Source organism: Styela clava, chromosome 7, assembly GCF_964204865.1.
Source record: "Styela clava chromosome 7, kaStyClav1.hap1.2, whole genome shotgun sequence".
Classification (NCBI taxonomy): Eukaryota; Metazoa; Chordata; class Ascidiacea; order Stolidobranchia; family Styelidae; genus Styela; species Styela clava.
In genome coordinates, this window is record NC_135256.1 from 21,389,981 (window position 1) to 21,415,726 (window position 25,746).

The following is a 25,746-nucleotide window of genomic DNA, read 5'->3' on the forward strand; positions in this document are numbered from 1 at the left end:
GGCATTGGGACGTGGCTGTCCTAGACCATATTCAAATGCAAAGCTCAAATTCATCACTTCGGTCTTCATATTGTTAGTCTGACCATATTGAAGCTTTCCTTTCGTGTTGATCAGCACGCTTTACAAACATATCAAGTTTCATGAAATCTTTTATTTTCAATTTTTGGCAACATGCAATTTGTGACGACCCAGTATCAAAGCACACATGAGGTTTATTGTGCCTAAAAGGAATAACCCCGCGCTGTGGCCATAGCATCACACAAGTAAAAATGTTAGTAAAAACTACAAAACACACTATGTACATGGGTTAGTGAGAAATTACAAAAAATACTCGTCCACAAAGAAATTTGGCATAAACGAAAAGCGTAGAGGTAGCAGTCCGAGGTAAAAATGTTGCTTGCAATCGCAAAAGTATGGACGCTCTTGTTTGCCAGTAAGGCTTATGAAAATTACTAAAGTTATGTACAAATTATTCGATACACTTTGTCCATTCATTCTCTTGAAACTATAATTATTTGAGGCAAGTAGTCAAAAATATCAAACCATTATGATGCGTAGATGCATTATACAGAATTAATTATGATGAAACTGCACTTGATGACCATAAACGATTCATGTTTGTCAGTAAAAATGTTAGGCCTATGTGGTAGTTTTCTTTACTAAATGTCACAATGACGACGATCAAAATTTTGTGTCCTGTAGTTGTACGCCATTCGATGGATCCCTGTCCTGAGGTACCGAAGACGTATCGAGCTCGTACGGCGCGATGGCGGTCTCGTATTCGGTGACCGCCGCGGTTTCGGTTGTTTTACCGAATGTCGTCATCTCCGGAGTCGGAGGCAACGGAGCCTGCTTCTTCTTCGGCGGACCCTGTTCTTCACCGTTGATGTCCATTGCAGGATTGTCATGCCCGGATATGGTGACCACTTCCGTACAGCAAAGTTCGTCTGTAGTCGGTAAAGAGATTCCTTTGTGTGTCTGTAAGTCAAATAATATGATATGTTTCTGCTACTGAAATTCTAGTCAGCTTAATCAGTCAACCACAATTGCTGAGTTCGTGGCTCGTGGGTATACAGCAGAAAATTATATTGTGAATAATGTCGATACGTAAAGAAGGTAAACCGGTGACAAGACGATTTTTATTTGACTGCGCCATATCATAGATATTTAGCCTACGTGTCAAATAGCTAAGAATAATCTGATATGAGTGTCGAATGATGATTTAGAAATCAAATCTAATTTATCAAATAGGTTTGAACGGATCTATGGTGACCAACGGCCGAACCAGATAAGTCAATCAATATCCGACTCAGTGCACAGACACAAAAATCGATTCATTTTTTTCAGATTCTATTAAACATCGATCGCATTAAAAGCCGTGCGTACCTTCCGTGACTATTTATTTCCCGCGAGACAAACTGGGGGTGGAAAACAAAATATAAAAAGTAATGAGGACATTGGAAACCACCCAGCCACAAAGAAACCAGTATGGAATAGAGAAGGGAGGGTTCGATGTCTAGCAACCTATAAATTATGCAAGGTCCCTAGGGTGTGGACCGTTCAGGATTGGTGACAACGCAAGATTCAACATTGCGCAACATGGAGGAAAGGATTGAAATGCACAGCTCTAAACGATCTCGTGGGCAACTGCAGGCCAATGAAATGAATATTCGCAGGCCTAGTCGCTAATTTCAATAAAAATGAATAGCAATTGCAACTGTATATTCGTGTTGTGCGGCGGAGTATGATTTCAAATTTACCTTTACAGAATTTGATTGTCTTTTCTGGCTACAACCGGAATTTCGGAACAGGCGTGAGCGCACTGAAGCCTGGCTTCATTTTTGAATTTGAGACACATAAAACGCTCAAAAGTCCGTGAACCTCACACTATGGGTCGTAAAATTCTATTTCATATTTAAACAAATAAAACATAGCTAATTTTGTTCACACGTCAAACAAATGGAATTAGTGCCGATCCTTAAATCCGGATTCGACTAAGAGGAATTGAAAATAAGAGGGCAGTTCGTCGATTAATCTCGTTAAATTTCAAATTAGATTTTTCATGCCTATCAGCTGCGGCTCACCGCTAAAATGAAAATGGAAATTCGTTTTTCTGTTCCCAGCACTCAAATTATCTCATGTCGTCCATGCTTTGCCGAGTGTTATTTTAACACCAAATTTTACGGAGGTTATCACTTCGGCAAGTGTAATCTGGAGATAAATAACAACTTCGAAATAACCAAGCATTTGGAAGCTGAACCTCAGTCACAAGATCACATTTGGCCCAAAGGTATAATCACTACCAGTCCATAAAAGATCAGAAAATCAAAATAAATCGCTACAGCGTGTTTAGAAACAGCGAAATTCGCCCATTCTCCAATAATAAAAAGACATATCGCTGTTTAACGCTATGGTATTTACTTTTACTTTGCCTAATAAGCGCATTTTGCTTTAGGATCAAGTAGTGCTCGCGTGTGGAAGACTATTTTTCACAAGAATGTCCCAATGATGAAGCGGAAATTAAATTTTGTAGGTAAATTGCTCCGTAAAAGCGCGAGCTTTCACTTTACCGAATATTGATTCGTTATATTCAAATTGGAATTGAATGAAAACAACCAATAGTGTAATGTTTTTCTTCAATATAATTCGTACGATTTCACTGATGTACAGGCCCATTGAACATTACCGTTAAAAGCGAAACGGGCATTGACCCTAGCAACACTACTTTTATTTTCTAAGCCAGATATTGTGTGACGGTATATACATCAAAGTCTCCTACGATGACACTTTAGAGCAAATAAGTATTATATTTTTCATCAATGTTCACCTTCAACTCAACGCTTTTTCCTCTTCTCCAGCAGTACCAGGTCAAAACAGCCGATCCGATGATCAACAAAATAACGAGAACAGCAAGAGTGATCCATAGATACAGATACTCTGTGAAGAGCGAATTACAGTCTGGCCAGGGAAGGCCGTTAGTAACCGATTCCTCGACAGCCTCGTATATACTCTGTAGAATAAAAATCCATATTTACTCATATTCTACGCTAAAAAGGCAATGGTTTGCTGCCTTGTTTGAGTAGACCTCTGATTTCCATTTAATTCACATATAAAGTACACGTATATATAAAGAAGTAGGTGCTAGCCTTAAGTCAAATATTTTTAGTAGCCCATATGAATATGATCGAGCCGCTAGATTGTTTTATATTTTCCCAAATTTCTCGTGATTTTATGTGGATAAATAGTTCACCCGAAGTTATGCTATTTCTCCAAACACGTGACAATGAGTAAGACCTCTTTGACAAAGCCAGTGCTCACTGTTCAGCTACGATCTTACCGGTACCGTAATATACGATTGAACATTGGACTTTTGTGTTCATATATTTGAGAATACACTGTGGTTTTACCTTTGAAACATTTAATTTAATTGCTTGAATGACGCCAAGTTTCATGAGAGACCGTGCAGTTTCATCTGTTTCGTTCGACACTGTAAATATGAAACAGGTAGGTTAGACTTGTAGTGGGACACACATAACGAGGTAAACAATATAAATTCCGAAAACATTTTTTGCTAATATATATTTACAATGTGATACCAACTTCTGACCTGCTCGCCTAATGGTATCAGTAGAAATAATATAAAAGAGAATCCAACAATAGTTAGTATTTGATTAAAATCTACGTCACAGAATCGTACACTCGTTACACGCATATCATAAGTAATTGGGCATAAGCTTTTTGATGTCAACCAATTCCTGGCAGCAACTTATTATCACTAACGAGGACTCTATTACCTTTAATTCGTTTTTCCATATCTACTATCTTTCCATTTCGAAGAAACACATATATCTGCAAAGTGTCGTCTTCTAAATCTTTGGGTGATGGCTTGACATAAGCTAAATCTTCTCCTGAGAATGTGATATTGAGATCCACTGTGGACGTAAGACATTGAGCGATACCACGTCGGAATTCGGCGTCGGCCTCTGCGAACCATCTTTCCACCTGTCGTCAAAAATATTAATGCTGTTCAGTGGACACTACAAAATATGTACGTGGTTAATGTTTATAAAGGATAATGTCCCAGTTTGGCAAGGCTTTTATATCTTTTTACGCCAAGACGCAGAACAGAATTGCCTTTTCTGCCAATCGAACGAGCACAACCGATTGGCGAGGTGGAAGAGGAAAGCTGTCGACCTCGCAAATTAGTTAAGAGTCGCCACCCTCGTAACTAGAATGGTGAGTTATGCTAAACAGAGTAAATAAAACAGAGAATGACTGGGTCGTTTTTTTCATATTGATTTTTCTTTAGTTAATTTCAACCAGAAAAAAGCGCGTTGTTCCCTCATTATTATAGATCGGGGCCCTATCAAATGAATCGAATTCCTAATTTGTTGGTAACCTTCAAGTTGGATGTAGGAAAATTTCCAAATAAATGACTCTGGCTTGGATTATCGACTACCAAGACCGCAAATCAACGTTGATTTGGGTACCACGTAGAAATCTAGTTAAATATTCTATGGGAAAATATTTAGAAAAATACGTCATCTGGTAGACGTATGGGATTTTGAAAAGAAACATAATCCTGTCTATACCAATGGCCGCATGCGGATTGTTTAGTTCAAGTTTAAAGTTGGTTAGTTCGCGCTTTGACCATGCTTGGCTTTTGATAATTTGAATACGTAATAGTATCCCAGCGCGACGTCGAAGATCTATTAAGCGATAGGTGATATGGCTGAAGTAATGGTTCCAACCATTTGCAGATTTCCGCATAAAATATTGATGGTATTTTCGACAAGTAAAGGATTCGCAAAAGAGAAATCGATATCACGTGTTTTTTATCAGGTTCGACCTTTGCGATGCGATGTATTTCGTTTCCTTCGACTGGAACACTATAAAACTTTGTTTTCAGATTTTGAAATTTATTTAACGTTTTTAAGATTTCGAGCAGAGAATATCCAATGTTTAGTTTTGGTAACTGTAACAGGCGTTTTCATATTGCGAATGCAACACAACCTGGTAGTGTTTTTTGTTAACGTCTTCTGTTTGGAAAACTGGCTGCTTGAAGAATGGCGAGATTTTTGGAAAGCCACTTCAAGCACTTGGACCAAACGCCACATACAACAAATTGATGCAAAAGTATGGTTAAAGAGAAAAACAAAAGCGCACCACTGAACCTCAAACTTTTTATTATTCAATCCGGAAAACTAAGTCATGCTTTCAGAACTTCGGAATCAAAATCTTTCAATATGATCCATGGGCTTGGATCAGAAATGCCATATATATATATATATATATGTCATATACGACATGTATGCTCAGTAGTTCATAATAAATTATCAACAATAAGACGATTTTAAAGGATTAATACTTGATAAATGATACTTGATAAAAACAAGCCAATGACACAAGCCAATCAAGTAAATGGCAATCGCTTTTTCCGGAAATAATTTACGGTTCAGGTCCTAATATAACGTCCACAACTTTTGTGTGCAATAATAAGCATCGTAGTACGCCATCTGAACATTGGTTAGGAAGAAGAGAGGATATTCTTCCGGTTAGATAAGCCCGACCTTTATAAAAAAATTTATTCTAGATTTTCATCCAGATACGGCCATTTCTTTTGAAGGGCGCGTCAAAAGTATTTCAATATATGCAGAATAATTTATTTTCAATCTGATTGGAATTGTGAATAGTGAATCTTCTCACAAAAACAGCGCACACATTTTAAAGAAGAGACTGGAAATGGAATCTACGCCATGGTATGTTTATAAGCAAAGCAAAACTTTAAATGAATTAAAAACACGAAAATATTCTGAATGTTAAACCAAAAGATAAACTATGTCGTACCGTCAAATTTTTTCCTGTTACTTGTAAACTGATCACAGTTTTTCTCTCTTTTTCGGTCATCCAATCACAATCTTTAGCCTTTTCAGTAAGCTTTTCATTTCTTGAGGCCGCAGCATGGTTAGCTTGGGTGTTGTCTTGGATCGTAGTTGTGTTTGGCGTCGTTCCAAGCTGAAATGATATAACTAGTTTATTATATTGATACGACCTTTCCAGTTTCCATAAATATCTCTGTTACTTGTTTTGTAAACCGAGGATCGAAAATCACACATAAGAGCAAATTTTACATGTGGGTGTTAACCACTATGATTGCGCAGGCATTCATCAAATAAATTCATAAATTCTTTTATGAATTGTCTATCCATGAGATGAAGTGTTAGCGCAATATAAAATCGACCTTTTCCGAAAACAGAGTCTAAAAATTCATCACCCTCGAATATTGGTTGTGACAAAATAAATGTGTGATGACACGCCTGCTCGGTTTTGGCGCCATTTTTATGCAACACGTGTCAGTAAACATACAACAAAGTGAAAGTGAAACAAAAGTATAATTACAATTATTTATTCAGGAGAATAAATGTTCACATATATCCTTATATAACATTCCGCAGAAAATGAATGAAATATCGCATTTATCATATCTGTTACATTTGACAATAAGTGGTTTATGGGTGGCTCAAAAAGTAAACACCTGAAATCATTAAGAGAGTGCAGGTATAAACCCAGTCAATTACCGCGAACAACCACACTCTAGCGATCAACCATGTCGTTTTGTTCAATGAATGAACTGAGTATCTTGCCAACGAATGTTGTAACTATCTTTCACATGAATATATTTGGATCAGTCGCAAAACTTCAATGAATCCAACTTATTTGAGTTGAGAATATTTTGAAGCATTCTATTGCAAATTTATCGAAATTGTTGACCGGATATTGGGTTCCTCGCGTATGTAAGAAAGCGAAACTTATTGTCTATTACCACATTTGAAAAAAAAAATTCATTTCTTGCCATGAATATTGCATGCAGTCTTAATTACGAACACCATTCGAATTTCCACGGAAACTTATAACTAACTAACTAACGCCTTTACAGTATAGATATCGATTTTTCATTTTATATTAATAGTTTTGGTGAAATAAGCTATCGCAACTTTAACAAAAGTTTTCTTTCGTAAATTATACAAATTAACTTTGATCTATCTATCGCTAAGAAAGTTATTGAACCAAAATAAATTCACAAAAGTATACTAGACATCATTGTGCTGGAAACTATACTGAAAAGTATCCTTCGATTAAAATCATGTTACATTACAACTTGTCTCTATACCACGTTGCTAAAAACACAAAGAAATATATAGAACAAACTACACATATTGAAAATAAAATTGATTCACTAAAACTTTTTTTATATTTAATTGAGATGGCGTTTTTCTTAGTAACAATGGGATACGTGCACCGCGCCACTGTTGCAAGTCCAAATAATGAAACCAGCATTTCCATAAACATCTGAATTTGTGTTGAATTTATTGAATTTTATCACTGTCTCACCATATTGTTTGACTTTAGTCTTACCAGTGATGGTGAAATTTGTAATATGCAAATTCGCATTTGTTGGTTGAAAACCAAAGTGACAAATGAATTAAATGATTTATGTGGGAGAATGGCCATCCAAGTCGGTGACATCGCAATTTTTATTAAATGGAAGCTCACATATTAAAGCTCTTAAATGGAAGCTTTGTCGCGAACACTATTTATGTGGTGGAAAAAAATCTTTAACCTGTTTCTCATAGTAACCTCATATTAAAGATTTCAGGGGGCTCCCGAAGTATGCGAACCAAGATGGCGGACATCGGAATGTAATATGTGTACTAGGTTAGGGTTAGGCCATAATTTTAGGTATAAATACTACGGGAGGCTCTTGGCTAGTCTTCGAACTGATAATAGGACTAAAATAAAGAAAATTGGAAAAAATTATCGCCTAACCCGAACCTGTTACCCATGTTACGTTCCGATGTCCGCCATCTTGGTTCGCATACTTCGGGAGCACCGATTTCAGTGTTCTAGCTTTTCAATTAAATAATGTATTTTTTTTAATATAATTATGGTAAGACACAAGTATACGCAAAAAGAAAAACTTTGTTAGGTTTATCAACGCTTAAAACGAATAAAAAAATAAAGTCGGGCCAAAAGTTGGAACATAACTATTAGACGTGACTTTGGACGTGATGTTTACTTACATAATTGCAACGTGTATATGCGATAACTTATTAATTTTTTCGTCACATACAGATAACAGGCGATAACGATAACTGGCTGTAGTTAAAGTACAGGGACTTTCTAGAATCGCCCCCTCACTAATTAGATACTTTAACATACCATGCTGCAGGGTATAACGAAGCATGTGCCACTTGGTAAATTATTAAACGACGCCAGTTTGATTAGTTGCTGGGTATCTGCCCCCCATGTTGGATTCATGAACAAATTCCATCCAACATCAAATTTTATATTGATTTCGAAAAAGGCCTAATCAACAACGAAAAATATTTCGAAAGCGTTTCAATATCGCTGTGAAGACGTAAATTTATATTCATTGCATTAAATGTATCATTTTAAGGATTCAGTTATTATAAAATCGAGGAATTGGAATGTATTTGGTAGCAAATTATTGATGTGGATTTCAAATATTTTATGATGAAAACTATTCAAATAGAAATAATCAAATTTGATCGAGGAGAAGAGCAGAGCTTTGGGGTTTAATTTCAGGCTTACGATTGCGGGACTTATAAAACATAAGCCCGCTTTTACTAGTTTACAAGCACGCACATTTTAAACACATTTTCAACATCCGATGTCCACAAGAGACTCATTGTTTAGTGTGTTCGAGACGGCGTTTTGAGAAAATCCTTTTACTAAAGCAGGAATAAACGACCAGAAGTCGCAATTTGGACATTTTACATTGAGCAATTGTCCATATGTTGGAAACGTTGGGTTCTTTCATGCTTTCAGAATAAGATTCCCTGCTTCGTCAGCACTCATTGATAAAGGATGTGGTACAGGAAAATCGTGTACTGAAATTTTATACAACAATTTCAATTGTTAATTTACATAAGACGTTCGAAAGAGCATGAATATAAAAAGCATATTCGCACATTTTCGATGCTCTGTGCATTTCCATTGTTGTTGTTTCGTTTATAAAATGGATGTTATATGCAATTTAAACAAAATTAATGCAAGCCTAATAGTTTTCTGCTTTGCCTGAGAGAGATCCAAATATAAAACTTGCAACACCAGAATAATTCACTGTCAAAATTATTAATGAATTGTTTGTGAGACTTTGTGGACACCACGCATTTATTCATCTCTGCATATCATGTCTATACTTGCCAGAAGGATGCCGTCATTACCCACCACGACACCAAAATAGAATAACATCGATACAACGTGAGCGATAAAAATATTTGCCAAACGCTCAAGAAGTTTCACTGGCTGTTGATTTTTTATCACATGACAAACACGAACCGTGACATCACGGAGTAGTTTTTAAATTGTCCTCATACAACTTATATAGTGACCAATGATCAGAGGTCACAAATGTTAAAATATGCATATATGTACCATGGTTTAACGGAGCTTTCTAACTTTGCCCATAATCCATGATGTATTCGAACCACATGTTTGTTCATGCTTGTTGTGTCGCTCAATTTAATCGATTGATAAATCAAACACACTAGGGGGTTTCTTTAAAAAGCATGTGTGATGTGCTAATCGAAAAGTAAATAAAACAGAATATTTCAAAGTTTTGAAACATAGCTCGTGAAAATTTCATTCGCAATTTGCCGCCTAATAAATCAATGATAAATATATACTCATATTCGGAATGACTATCACACAGCATTTTGTTATTGTCACCTAAATCAAAACACACCCTTCTAGCGGGAAAAATATGATAAAAAATCAAATATCGTTTTTCTTTTTTATTTCCAAAAATTATATACTCAGCATAATGACTACAATGGTGATATTACAAAAAACGTTGTCTATTAAATAACCGAAGCGCAACTGTCTGGCTGCCGTCGAATTCTACAGCATTACCCAAATAATAAAGATGTTTATACTAAACCAATCGATCTTTCGACCAATATTTCATGTTTACTGTAGTCAAATCCAATTTGAATAGACCATGTTTGACCAAGACATCCAGATATACTCATGATGTATTTATATATGTATAGTGGTGTAATTAGCAATGTGGCACACGCAAAAATATATAAAGCATCCATATTTTTTAAGTCTACGATCATAATTAAGTTATGGTCGATCAGTACTATCCATTTAATGACATCTGTTTGATGGGCTTCTCAAATTGAAGACGAAGGACATAACCAGTCAACCGTTTAATGACGGTGTGGCTTAGGCATCTGCCAAATGCGAGTATATTATTATAACTTTAAAGCGATTTAAATTTCTCCCCGGAGAGTGATTAGCATGATTGACGTTGCGTTTAGCTTTCATTTTTCTAATGTGCGATGAAACAATGAATGGAATTTCTTGAAGAATGGCTTGTATACCGGCTTCGCGAGTGTGACTAAACGAGCAACAACTGACACAACAGTAGCTGATACCAGCAGTCAATGTAATTTAGTCTCGCCAAGGGTTTGACATTCGTGATTTTATTGGCGTCGCAGTGTCGCATTTAGATAAACATGCGTCATTATAACTTAGCTTCAGTATTCACTTCATTTATTACTATGTCAAACATGCCTTGCGTTTAAGTGGCCGTCTGGAGATATGGGTGAAAAGTTACACCCGGTCTTGGTCTTGACTTTGTAGAAACTATAAGGTTATTAAATGTCGCAACACGAAACGTGTCAAACCCAATTATTTCTTTGAGCAGTCAAATCCCTTATCGCAACATATGTGTTTTTCCTGTGCTTCGATCCTATGTGTATATTTTGTTGAAGTTTGCCACAATGCTATTCTGTTTGGGGGTGTTTTGAAGATAGTGCCACATTATGTCTTCGACACCATGTCAATCCGCTTGTATATAATCCGCGGCATTCAGATCTTTTGATCGTAGCAACGCGGCACAGTGGATCGTCATGGTGCCAAATTCATCCGATAGCATGTTAACAAGAACGAAAACGAACATACAAATACTACTATTCAACACGAGAAAATTTAGGTACGTCCGCCTAGGAGTAAATTCGAGAAGTAAAACAATCTTATGAGTTGATTGGTCACCCAGCAAATACACCATTACAGGGGCAAAGTCCGCGCGCTCTTATATTTGTAAACGACGCAATAGAGTAAAATGGACTGATTTTTAGGAATCGAATAATATCGTAAAATCTATGTTACAATTCAAAATTTAATACCAAGCGAATGCACAATAAAACTTTATAACGCTGGCTACAAAATATGAATTGATCAATAAAGTGAAGGTAAACGTTACAAAATTGTTTTATGTAGTCAGCCCTAGATTAAGCCCTTTGTTTTCAATGCAATAAACGCGAATCTGCTTTTTTTCAAAGATAATTACCCTTGATAAATTTGTTATTTTGAAAACCCCCTTCGAATTGGGGAGGGCAGAAGCCATATCAACAAATATCCGAAAACTGAATAAAACCAGAAATGTTGCAATTATGGCTACTATAGGCCAAAAAATCTAACTTTTAAAAAATTTCGTCGTCAATCTGATTATCACCTATTTAGTATTCAACGAATAAATGCACGAAAACCCGGCATCGTGGAAAATCGGCATCTGCTAAGCAATGGGCTACGTAGTCAAAATTGACTATCAATTGGACCCGGTTGTACCTTGTTTTTACCGTCGCTGAGCAACTGCTAACCCTGGTCGAACGGATCGTTATATCGAACCGATTCTGCCAAACGGCTAACGCCTCGTCGGTATAATAATGGAGGATATCGAAAAAGAAACTATATACAGCGAAGAGCAAAATGACGACAGCTGATAGGCAACGCGTTTGCCATATGTTCGGAAGGATTTTCAAGTACAGTTACCATGTGTCCGTTTGTCACCGCGCAACGCAAAAGTGACAATTATGCCAGGTTTTGAAATTAACTAAACAGTATTTTATGAATTAATATATTTTCACCGTTTCACGTTTGTGACCGTAAGCGATTCATAGCGGAAAGCCGATGGCAATTACTGAAATTGGCCAGCACAAATTCAAATATCATTTCGATTGTTCACGCTCTTATTGTGCTCATTTTTTATTAAAAAATGGGCATACACACGAGCATCGACGCTTGTCGGTGCCATCTAAAATAGATTGTGAAATTAGGTGTTTTTAATACCAATTTAGCGACAGGGATCGAGTGAACAATGGACTGTGTGCTACAGCATTCAAATATGTATTTTTTCCTGGTGTTCGAACCCTTAACATTTATTGGCAAATACTAGTCGTTGTAATAATTTTCTAAATAAATCCTATCGACCATTTACAGCAATCGGAATTCGTGTTAAAATCGGAAATCTACATTTTGTTCATTCTTATAACGAATATCTGTCCTGTCAGGGGAATTCTGGTCTTGAAAATTGCCATGCGTTGGCTCGTTTTCATTATATAGTATCTGCGTAGCAGCGAATACCTATACGAAACTGCTGCATTCAAATATTATATTCACAATGAATATAGCCCGCTGTCATTTCTGAAGACAAATAGCCACACAAACACCGGGAATTCAGCGAAATTCGATAAACCATTTTTATTTCCTACAATGGATTTTCATGAATCAGAAAAAATGCACACACAAAAGCGTTAACCGCCAAAGGGAAACGTGAACTCAATGGTTTTACACGAACGACAAACGTATATCAATTTTTATTTTGGAGGGAATGAATACACGAGTATAATGTTGAAACATACTTATTTCTACTTCGTTGCATCAAATATCAATGCGGGCTTCTATGAATTTGGTGGCTTCCTCACATGCGGGAAGTCGGTCGCATTTGAACGCGGAACAATCACGCACCCGCACAATTGTTCTTCCATTTGTGCATGTGTGTATTCCCCAAGTGACAAAATCAGAGAATGAACAGTGGCAGGATGTGTGGTGGCTTTCACTGGTCGAAACAACTATTTGGTTATTTAAATGTAAAACGATTGTATATTTCAATGTAATACAAACCATAAATTAGCGTGTTTAACTAATATAATCTGTGGTGGCGCGTAACTGGAATAAGGTATGGAGAATGCTTGCTTGTCACCGGAGTACAGGCGCTTCAAATCAATCTGACCGACTTCTATTCGGATCGACGTAAAATTGCGTAATTGAGTAATTTGATTCGGACCAGAACCTTAGCGTAAATTCCCCTACTTTACATATTATTATTGCATCTTCCGATATCATGCTGTCAAATTTTCCCACTCGTTTTAATACATTTCAATAGCGCGTCATTGACAATTAGTTAGATGTGGGATGGGTACATGGCACCAATCCCCATTTGCATGACCTACCCTGTGTCGTGCATCGAACATTTTATCTATATCAATCACTTCATTCAATTTTCCCTAATTATATCGTTTTTGTCTTACATAAAATAAGTTTTGACGAAAAACTGAGAATGGAATTGATTAGTTTGTTAATACACAAGCATTAAACTAAATATTTGCGAAGCTTGGTTACTCGGTTTAAATATAGTAACCGAGTTATCCCAAGACCACTCAGTAACCCAGCATGCATTGTACAAAACAGTAAATAATAGGCACTACCACCTGTCATCTATAATTTTACACAAAATTCAATTCCTGATTGAACAAACTGTTCTCTCTCGAGTATTGGCCAAAGATGGTCAGTCCCTCAGGCTATCATGAATTTTCAATAGCTTATATCGCTGTATAAATAATCTTATATATAGCAGGAAAGTAATTTACAATCAATATTTCGAAAACTGTTTCAACTTAAACATAAAGAAAAGTAGCATAGTTATATTGTAGTCGGATGGCATTATCTGACCGTTATGCGACAATTCGGTACTTTTGACTGAAACACCGTGGTCTTATGTTTGATTCGACATACCCCAACTGTATTATTTTTAATACATTGTTATTTTCATATGTTGATTTGAAGAAATTGTACTGAATTTTTTAAAAAATTTAAAAAAGTAAAAGATAGATTATATCATCAATTACTTATTTTTTCAAATTTTCATGCAAATTAAAGGTTGGTGGCGTACAAATCAAGCCAAGCAACTGCATCTACAATAGCTAGAGCAAAGGCAAAGTAGAAATAATTCCTTTGCCGTCTACAGCGAATTTTGTGATTTTGATTCTGAAAAATTGCATATTATTTTAAACCTAACCAAATTTATTTTTTGGGCTATATCACGTACTATGATGTAAAACAGGAAATCTGAAAGGCGTCGGTCGTTTGGCGCGGCATAAAACGCCAGCTGGTACGCGCATATTATACGAAATCAATTACTTTCGTCTAAACAAATTTTGTTGCGTATAATATTGACAATTTCGCCGACAAGTCGGAAAGTGATTTTGCGTGAACAATGAAATCATAATAATATTCAATTTTCAGTTTAATATGCTCAACGGAGTGATTTGAAATATATAAATATTCGATAAAATGTCTCAAAGCGTTAATGTACCCGCGACAATGTCATTGTTGTTATGGAAAATGACTACGAAGTATAACAGTTTAATTAAAATATACACTTACCATGTGACCAGTGGTATATTGCCATCATTTTCTTTTGCGCCAAACGCTTACGTTCTTTAACACACTCGGCAGAAGGTAGAAGACATGTGACCAGGCGCAGTGAATCGGACAACGGTGACAAGCCCGTACCCGAAGCCAAATTTATATCCCTCAAATTACGTTGAATAGGGGAAAGTCTATTGTGGAACGAGAGAATTCTCACTATCTTTTATTCTCTCGTTTTATCTTGCTTTCTCTTCCCAGATCAGTTTCGCTTCCCAGTTATCACGTATTCATACGACATCCGAGCAATATCCCGCAAAAATAAATTCTTTCGATTTATACTCTTATTTCCATTTAGGGCCACGTTGACATGCGAAATGATTTCTCTTGCCTTGCTTTTGAATAAGACTTCAGCATAATCAGAAGGAATATGCCCGCAAAACGACGCTAATTGAATGGCGCGCATATAGAAGTCGACCGATGCGACATTAGATTTATACTATCTCTTCATAAAGTTAACGACAAAGACCCGGAGAGATGTGTTAACGTCGCTCTCCCTCTGAGATCATCGGGTCCTCACGGGCGAACTGGATGCCGCTCACTTTTAGAGACACGCCGAATGCCATGTCCTACTCTGTGTATTTGGAGCAAAATCGCTTCTTCCAAATCGAAAATTAGAAATATTCTAGAACAGATGACAACTTGACAAATATACTAATTGACCTGACAAGGAGAACACCAATCGGCGCCCCAGAAGTATGTGCATCAGATGACGCACAACCTGATAACCCTAACCTGGTACACATACTATGTTCAGGTTGTGCGTCATCTTGGTGAACTTACCTCGGGAGCACCCACCAATCCTATGTTTCAATTTTTGAAACATTCGAGGAAATATCTATGACATAATTCTATCAGATACCTGGAGATTTTAATCGATTGCCAAGGCTATTCAGACAACATTGGTATCTTTTGTAGCTTACACAGTCTATGCAATCATCTTTTAAAATATATAATTCTACTTACTCTACGTAATTCTGGCATCTTTGTGTAGCTTCCGGTTTGGTTTTCTGTATTTGAATTGTTTTCCGGCGTAACCCCTATGAATAAAAAATTACTTTCAGGGCATTGACGCCTTACTCGAAATTTATTTATGACTATACTCGACAATTTGAAGAACCAACAAAACTGCATGAAACAATACAAAAATACTGACAAGATGAAATATTTTGAATGTAAAATTAACTGGTTATTACCTGGCATGTTTCGATTATGCAGATTTTCCGAATTTGTGGTATTTGCCGTAGGTAATGCAGTAAATGAGAGTTTCTCCACTTCGAGCAAACGCAAATTTATGTTCCCAGACGTTGTATTAGAAGGTGAAGTTGTAACCTCATTCATTCCAATGCGAAGCAAATCATTTTTACCGGTTGTTTCATTTGTCGGGGAGACTGTAGTTAGCGTAGATTCAGGTTCAACCACACGTAGAAGTTTTTCAACTGCAGTTTTCGTGACTGGTGTTGTCAATGCAATAGCGCCCTCTGTTGTTTCAACATCACGTGCGATGCGCAAAAGCATGTTTGATGTAGTGGCATTCGTCGACGGTGTGGTTTTAACTTCATTTTTCCTTCGTAATTGCAAAATCGTATTTTCTGTAGTTGCATTTCTTTTCGGGGCTGTTGTGAAACTTGCAGGCGCCATCGCTCGAAGAAGTGAATTTCTGGTAGTCAAGTTTGATGTTGCAGCCGTCGTAATACTATTCTCTCCTATAAGACGCAAGAGAGAATTTTTTGATGTCGAGTTCAATGGTGATCCGGTAAATTCCTCAACTCTCAAGTTTCGAATCAGCACATTTTGGGCAGTGGAAACATTCATCGGTGAAGTTGCTTGTAAGATCCGGAGTAAAGCATTGTTTGCAGTTACGTTTGGTGGAGCGTACGTAGTAAGTTGTTCCTGTCTCATCTCCCGGAGAAGAGCATTTTTTGTTGTCACATTTGAGGGTATGGTGAGATCGAAATATGGTTCCAATGGAGGGACCGTCATGACATCACCTGCAGATGAGCCACAAACGGAAGCTATCAGCGCCGCCAGCAACAAATCTGAGGTGAAAATATAACCAATTAAAATCATGATAGGCAAACACCAGCCATGTTTTGATGAAAATAAATTATTGTTTTTGCTTGTTGTGGCAAGAAAATTCGATTCAAATCATTTAGGAATCCCCGAAGTGAAAATCTTGAAGTTCATGTTTTCCCTATTGAAACCGCACACATTTTGTCACAGTTATGGGATTCAATTAGTTTCCAATTAAATAATTGAGTATTTAAGGAACCCACAAATGGTGCACATTTAGTCTAAAGGCAATTTCTAGTCTAAAGGCTATCTCGAAAATACATTTGATAAATTCCGTTTACACATGAACGTTAACTCGGCTCTATACTGAACTCATTCGGCCAAATAATACATGATTGAATTTCAACTTATTTGAAAGATATACACAAACCTTTCTGAATTCTCATTTCGATATAAACATGTACTGACAAGTCAAAATTGTACTCACATTTTTTCTCAACCCTTCCAGCGACGACGACTTGGAATTTTCCCATTGCTTTTTGTGAGAAATCCAATTGTGACTTGATTTATCACTAAGATTTACTGTAGTAAGGTAGGTAGTAGCTTGTACAAAAAAGTTTACAAAAGTTAGCGGCGGTAATGGCAAACTAACAGAACTGAAAAACTACGTTATCTATATCTCTAGGACCTGTTTTCACTACATACCTATCTGCTTACTATCATAAAACAGTGGATCTATGTTTATATTCATTTACCATCTTTCATATGAAGATCATCGCAAAATAGTGCGGGCAAGACGCGAGTTAGATACGGCTCATGTGTGACATGAGCGGTTTCTGAATTCGTATCATGCCGTAATCTACTGTCTTTCAGCGGTGAAATATAACATTAACCAGAAAGCGATACTGCTAAAAAAAGTGATCAATTCTACCTGCCTACCTTCGACTGATTATGGAGAATTGCTTTAGATAACTCAAGTTGATTCTAATATATTTCAAGTTATTCTAAATAACTTCAACATTACGCCATATTCGAAAATTTGTGGAATATCCCACTTGTTTCTCATTGGGCATATATGTATCTCGTATTTCAGATAAAGTTATTTTACGTTCAGTTTCAATATCCATAAACAACTCACAATCCAATGGTTTGAATATATAAAATATCATCCAACTTTATACAGTATCTTTTTCCTTTATGTCTCATGAGGAATTACTTCTAACAACCGCATGTTCAAACCTCCCCAAAATTATCGTTGAATGACCAACTGAGCCACAAACAGCGTCGATATCAAAATCTGCCAATTTTATTTCGTTTGTACGAGAAGCAAACGATAATCCAACTTCTTACGCAAATTAGGGTTAATCCTGAATCGAAAACACTAATCGTTTTATTTCATATTAATATTTTGATCCCACCAAGATTTTTTCAGTCATTAAAGCGCACATGACAGGAAATCTAAAAAGGAATTTCCATTTATTTCATTTTGTAAATAAAATATTTTTCAATTAAACTACTGTACATTGTAAAGAATTCAGCTCCGTTGAGACTCGTAGATTCAAAACTAGTCATCGATTTGAATTAGAAAACAACAGTAATTATGTAAAATTATTTGACAAAAATTACATTCAAGTCACGATATGAGACAATTGTTTCATGGTTTGAGGATAGTATTTTTGTCATTTCTTCTTTTCTGGATGAGCCATCAAACTGAAGCGTCGTTAATTAGCAGATAAACTTGATATCAACTGTGTGCTTTCGAGCTAAATTGGTCTATCGTTTGTTATACATAATAATGAATATTATTAGCCGTATATACCGCAATGCGAATATCCAAAAATCAATATCGACAATTATGATGTATTGATTTAAGACGATTGATTGCGTTAACTGTTAATACTGTTCCCATAAATTCCCACAACAATACAATCATGCAATAAATCTACTCAGATTTCGTCAATTCGCAGACGCATTTATAAACGTGGAAGAATCAGAATGCCATGGAAAGCTTAACATAATCATATTTGTATAAACCACCCATTAGTGACGTCAAAATGCAAGAGGGTTTGGACGAAGGTGAAACATGGCTGGAGATAATGACGTCTTCATAGCGTTTTACAGACTTCTCGACCCACAGCCTTTTCTTTTACAAATACATGTGGATTTGTAGGACATAGTTAGGATTAGGGTTGTACCGATGCTGGCAGGCAATGTTCCCTCTAATTTTTGTAATATGTTTCCGCAGAAATTTTGGTGTGTGCGAACTTTTTTAAAAAAGGACTAATATTTGTGCAAAAACCAATGAAGAAATTCTGGCGTTCTAACCGGGTAATAAGCGGGCTTATTAAGAAAATTTTGGTTATTCAATAAGTTTTTCTATAGATTGTAAATGCCTCAGTGAAGGCTATATGTTGTCAGTAGATAACAATGAACATACATGGAAACTATTGAATGAAATTGATTGTAACAGATTGTTTTATTTGAATTCAAATAAAGGGTGAAAAAAGAACATTGTTACATTACATCGAAATACGTCTGTGCGCAGTAAATCTATGCGTGTGCGCAGCCTCTGAAAGTTGAATGTAGAGGGAACACTGCTGGCAGGTTAACGGTATTTCTCGTCACTGTGGTGCATATGCCCAGATTTCAGAAATTTATTTGTACGGTATTATTTGTGAACAACTTATGGCGACTGAAAATTAAACTCAAACAGTCACATGCCACCTCGCCATCCGAGAAGTCCGTGGGCCACAACGTCTGTATACATTCCATGGCGAAGCATGAAAAATTCTACGGCGTGCTCCGATTTTATACAGGTGGTTAAGATTTAACCTACTCAAAATTTGGCTTCGTATATATATATTTCACAATGTAGGCTACAGAAAAAACACCGCCTTCGCCTTAAATTAGAATTTTTCATATAAATCTAGCATTATCTCATAAGACGCATCCTTACATAAATTCGTAACGATAGATTAAAATGAGGCATTGTATTTTTTACGCTATTTTATGTCCAATCTTCTTATATGTTATGAGAGAATTGTTGCATCTTCAAAAATACCACTACGCTCAAAAAAGGCCTCAAATATTTATTGTATTTCAGGATTTGCGTTAACTGACTAATGACAAAAACGGATAATAATAATATATAGGATAGGGTGGTTCAAATATGAATCATTCAATATGCGCTTCATATATGTAAAAAATTCTCAATTTTTGGAATATACGTCTTCAAATAAATTAAAAAATATAAGTAAAGGAGATTGCTTAATCGCAACAATACCTTTCCCCTTCCACTAATGTTGTTACTGAAACACTCTAGAATTCGTAACGGCATGAGCGTGTTCTCAAATTCAATTGTTTGAAATTTTTGTTATGACAGGATACGGTACCTTATTTTCTAACTGGTGTAAATAAATATATGTATTTCGCGAATAGCATAACCTAAATCTTCTTTATTTCAATAATCATTGGCGAATATATTAATACGCAAGATCTTGAACTCATGTGTCCTTTCTTTCTTTATTCAATTCCACACTTTCTTTTTTGTATATCACTGGCGCTACATTCCATATATAGTTGTGATCTACCTTTGGCAAAACTCCATTAGCTCAAACCAAAGTCACTTTGGCTTAAACAAATTTTGATTATCAATTGGAATCGTTTACGTCCCGAACTTTCCAACAAATTTGCTAAAATTCCCGAAAAACATAATAAAACGGAATATGAGTGGTCAATTGTACTATGCCAGGCGCAAATAATGATTGGACTAATAACTGGCATATCGATATATCATATATATATATTGGCAAAATACCACGTATATGGCCATGGAGCGTTCTACCAAATTTCCAGAAAAAGAGTCGGACTTATAGGCATAATAAAAATATGAAATTCATCAAAGATTCAGCTTCATTGTGTTTACGTAACTGCGCTTCTAACAAAACTCCACAATTCACTGATACTAAAACACTGGGCTAGATTCTGCTTTGTCGTTTCTGCGACACTTTCTCTCATGCGAAAACTTTCATCTATCTTTTTGACGCGACAAACACAAAACACCTAAATTTTCGTGACCCACTTATTTCAGATTTCTTGACCCACTTTCGAATATCGCTGTCGTGTGATTTTTTCTTCACATGGTGATCGTTTATTGTATTGTGTTTACATAATTTGTATCGCTAGATTGAAAACTGCTGGAAATTTCGCAATGTGATACCGATCCGATAGGTATTAACATGACGCATTTATCCTTTGTGTAGATTCCACGTCAAACCGTTTCAACGTAACTCCAGCAAACCACGATGCCGAATAGATAGAATAAAGCACATAGATAAAATTTAAAATTTTATGTGAAATCTATAAAAATGTTATAGACATATGGTACGATTGTGAGATTACAAAATATTGTTTGTTGAAATAAATACCACACCAACTCAGCTTTACTGAGTATTAATTGAAGTATAAATAAATATATATATATATATCATTTTTCTCAGAGTGAGAAAGAAATATACACCTGCTACATAATTGAAAGTACCGTACTCCAAATTGGTCAAAGTTATGGTTTGGATAAAATAGGTTGTGATGTCTATCTATACCCCATCAGTGTGGCGTGGTTATTCAATTATGTATGTCTTGTGCCATGTGGACGTTGATGATTAGTTTTTTTCCCGCGAGCAATAAAACACGGAGTTATTATGCGGTCCGTGCTGATGATAATTGAGGGGAGAGTCCGTAAACCAAATTTCCGACTACCCTGCCAAAATTATGCTCGGTTGCTTTTGTAAACTATACTGTATTGATGTGGTCACTGAAATTGAAACAGTTAATTGTTCGCACGATTTACCTTATCATTTCATGTCCACGGAATTCTGGTGTCAAATCACTTTTTTTATTGTACTAAAATAAAATGCATATCTTTCTGGGATTCGATCGCACATCTTTCAAGTTTTCTAACGGTTATATCTAAAACAATATGAATGGCTGGCAGCAGAGCGAAGTCAGTGTGACAAGAACAGCCCAAATTTGACGATCTACCAACATCGCAAAAATACGGTTCCATTACATTTGAACCCACCTGCATACTTGCACCTATGGCAAATCTTTTTGTGTTCCACGGATATTTGAACCCATACTAACCCTAACCCATGAATTTTAGCACCCGCGTATAGATTGAACCCGCGGATATACACATTGGTTAAAATGTACGGTCACCCAAAAATACGTTTACCACGCATTCTTATGTCCGCGGATTGCAGTGTGATTTTAGAGTAGTAGGGCTTTTATTTCGTCGTGCAATCGCGAGTTATACCATGCACAACTAATATGGCATAATATCCAATGGCTGAATGATGGATTGAATAGTTTGCGAAACAGACGAATAAATTATCAAAAACCGTCGTCTGGCTGGGGCCCTTCTTCGACAACATGAATGAATACCCATAGGACTGCTCAGCACCGATGGATGTGGCCTACCGTCGCTCTCCCGCTATCAGTCTGGGTCGAGCGTCATTGTAGACAGCTAGGCGTTTGTTTCCTATGGATGCAGCTGACATGCTTCCATATCTCGGGAAGATTTTGTGCATCAATTTTTTTTAAATATCTCTTGAATAATTGCTGAATTAAACATGAATAATGCGTGTTCGGTAATCAAGTCACACGGAACGTATTGTGCGGATACTATAAACTGCTTAAACGAGCGTCGTCTATATGGCTATTTCCTCATTTCCAGAAAACTTCTCCCTATATTGAACCACATCAATATTTCTGAAGATCAATGTGAGAGCGTTTACGCGAATTGACGCGCTCAAACTGGTATACATCGTCAGATTCGCTATTTGTGCCCAGAATATTCCAGTAATACCGACAGATAATTTCGAAGACCTAGTCTTATCTCGTTTTTCATAACGCGATTAAACCAAAATACAAACGAAAAAACGATCGCTGTGTCACCCAATAGTACTTACATTTTGGACGTAACCCAAAGCTAGCAAATAGGATACAATTTACATATTTATCCCGGGGGAGAGGAGAGGCGATAAGACGGCTCAATCATGTGGCCAACCACGGCCCCTCACCCGGTTACCGGTTCATGCCGGGTATGGGATTAGTTAGCCAGTTAATGTATTTCCTTTGGGAAGCATGGACTTGATATAACACTAGGAGTTGCGAAAACTCGTCAATCGTGCTGAAAAATGCATCTTGCACAGTCCTCTTCTTGTTGATTAGGGCTAGGCAATATTTCAGAAATAAACAATTCCTCTATTTTGTCAAAAATAAAACCCCAATCACTCCGATACCACTACATGTCAAAATAGAGCAAACGAAACAACTACCAAATACCAATTTGTATTAACTACCAAGTACCAATTTGAAATATACAGCCAATGAGCCAAGCATGGCACAATGATAAGGTGACCGACGAAGATGCACCCCAACATTGGGCCATGCTGAGCGAAGGACAACCTGACTGGAAGTAGAACAATATGAACAGTGAATATAGCAATAAAATGATTGCATAAACAATTTCAAAAACACAAAAAAATAAATAAACAAGAACTTTAAACAATAAAAAAACAGCAAAAATATGCAAGAAATCAAAGCTAACAAAATAGGTAAAAAGGTTTATAATGTAAATTGTATTAGTAGTAGCAATAGAGCAAAAGAGTATGTATTATTTCTGAGTCAGTATTGAGTTACAGATTCTGGTAGTCCATATTGGTTGGGTGGAAATAGATGTAACTCAATAATGTAGAATTTGCAAATAAACAAACAATACAGATGTTAGCCTCATGGCAAGATCTTCGAGGTGAAGTTTTCAAACCTTATTATCTGAGATACACTTGTGCTGCATGTGCTTCCATGTCATGTGTGTACTTTGGATATGTCTTCCTTCATACAAATTACTTATCAAACAGTATTCATAGTTTAGAATTCTTGATGAACACTATAACATGCTGACCTTCAGTTGGAAGCTTCTTGAAATAAAACACCAACAGCACTATTGAAATCTGATAGTTCTTGTTCGAGAACACCTACTCTGCCCAATATTTCATTCAAGTATTCAAGCTGAAAATTATATTAAAAATTTAAGTTGCACAAAATGTACACATGCACTCCTTCAATTCCAACTAATCCAAAGCATAGATAGATAGGATTTACATATTTATCCCGAGGAAGAGGAATGGCGATACGATGGCTTAATCATATGGCGAACCACGGTCTCTCGTCCAGTTACAAGTCAAAGTCGGGTATGAGATTAGTAACTTGTTTTCAGCAGCATGGACTTAACATGTTTTATTCTTTCAATTAAATATTGTAAGTTTGAATGAGTGCGTTATTCGACTATTTTCGCTCTGAACATGGCCCTATAATGGCCGCCACTGGTATCTAACAATATACAAGAAGCTGCTGTTGTATGGAGGGACCAAAAACTTTCCAGTTCGGCATTTCCTACCTAATTTATTACACCCTGAATGAGGTGGGACATGGAATTCGAATCTGAAAGGTGTAACCAGCATTCCAACACATTTAGGTCAAATTTTGTTGGCATGGTCGATTACGCTTCTCAGATTCAAAAATCCTGTTGCTCAAAGATTCAAAAAATGATAATGAGTTTACATAGTGGTATTTATTATCTAGTATAAAAAAATTATAATTGCTAAACATGTAAAAAAAGCTTAAATTACTATATGAAGCCACACTGCACAGACTTTTAAGCGTGGAAGAACGATGAGAGATTGAAATTTTGTTGAACCTGTGGACTGTTGGTAATTAATATAACAACTCAGACCTAACGCTTGACACACAGTTATACTTTTATTCAAGAGATGTATTTTCAAATTTTGAAGTCAAAAGTTACAGTAATAAAATTTTTGCAAAGAAAACAGGTAGTATTCAAGATTTTCTAATAATTTCGATCAGACAGAAATCCAAGATGAAGTTGGTATTAACATTTTGAATCCTCAACAATTTTAGACAGATTATTAATCTAGTTTAAATTATGTGAATGTGATAAGAACGTATACTCAAAAATACAAAACCGTGTGGATATCTCTTATGATAGTACAGATTTATACAATACAATAACAAATGAAAATACCTTTATTGAAACTTTTTCATTTGTTTTTTCATATCTCGCTACAAGTCTTTGTTCAATTTGACCACAAATTTCATCGACCTGTAATGTTTTCATATTTTGAAATGATATATAAAGTTAGTAATTTGAATATTATAAAAAGCAAGTTAAAAAATAAATGAACAGAAATGTAAAAAATTTTCAAGATGCTATATGAATATAATGTTGCAATTTGGAATGACTAGAAACTTTTCACCTAATTATTTACTATTAATCAATTTTACTTTTATGAAGAAACCCACCATTTCATTCATTTTCAAGCGAAATTCTTCGACTACACGTTTGTCTCCTTCTCTCTTTTCGTCGAGCTCTGCTAAAATTTCATTCACATCTTTCATATAATGGTCATGAGTTGTCATATCTGAAAATGGTAATAAAAGGTTAATAAAATTCTGTTGATATATTCGGCTTGGTTGTGTTTAATGATATCCCATGGGAACGATATGGTATTGGACAATAATACTTCTATTCTGTGATAACTTTATAAATCTTAACAAATTAGTATATATCAATATCTTTCGAATATATTTTCATTTCTGTGGTCATTAATATCGAAAGAATGGATGCAAAATTTGGGGAAAGACTACATAGCAATACCATCACAAACTTTCTATCATCTAAATTGAAACAATGAACTAAAAAAACACAAGAAACTGGAGGCCAATTAAAGTAATAAGCCCAGTACCATCATGGTATTTTTCAATCAATCAATCACCTTTTCCTGAGAGCTCTTCGCCGTTGTCTCCGCCCGCATGCACAATATTTGCTGTCAGCTTTGAGTTTTCTGCAGTCATCATCGTGGAATCAGGAATATCTACTTTATCATCCTGCATTTCCATTATCTGATTATACTGCTCGTATTACACACGAACTTTACACCTACAAATGCTGTTGCACAATCAGATCATACAGTCCAAGATGACCTAGGTAAAGCTAGCGGCCACTTCCAGCGGACAGTTACCAATTTTTCCAAATTTGAACCCGCCATGTTCCACGACAGTTGTCGCGAATTC

At 36.1% G+C, this 25,746-nt stretch overlaps 2 protein-coding genes across 2 annotated transcripts; both read right to left on the bottom strand.

The window, feature by feature from the left end:
- Positions 1-131: 131 nt before the first annotated feature.
- LOC120328251 (uncharacterized) lies at positions 132-17,196 on the bottom strand. Its single transcript, XM_039394687.2, has 8 exons — positions 17,081-17,196; positions 15,777-16,619; positions 15,547-15,620; positions 5,848-6,015; positions 3,795-4,002; positions 3,408-3,487; positions 2,828-3,010; positions 132-978 (listed from the first exon to the last, which is right to left on the bottom strand). The coding sequence occupies exons 1-8, from the start codon at positions 17,124-17,126 to the stop codon at positions 682-684; spliced, it is 1,899 nt and encodes a 632-aa protein (XP_039250621.2). The 5' UTR covers positions 17,127-17,196; the 3' UTR covers positions 132-681.
- Positions 17,197-22,928: 5,732 nt separating this feature from the next.
- On the bottom strand, positions 22,929-25,655 carry LOC120328052 (uncharacterized). The gene is made up of 4 exons (XM_039394438.2): positions 25,449-25,655; positions 24,976-25,094; positions 24,698-24,775; positions 22,929-23,664 (listed from the first exon to the last, which is right to left on the bottom strand). Exons 1-4 carry the CDS (start codon positions 25,570-25,572, stop codon positions 23,560-23,562), a joined length of 426 nt encoding a protein of 141 aa, XP_039250372.2. The 5' UTR covers positions 25,573-25,655; the 3' UTR covers positions 22,929-23,559.
- Positions 25,656-25,746: the final 91 nt, after the last annotated feature.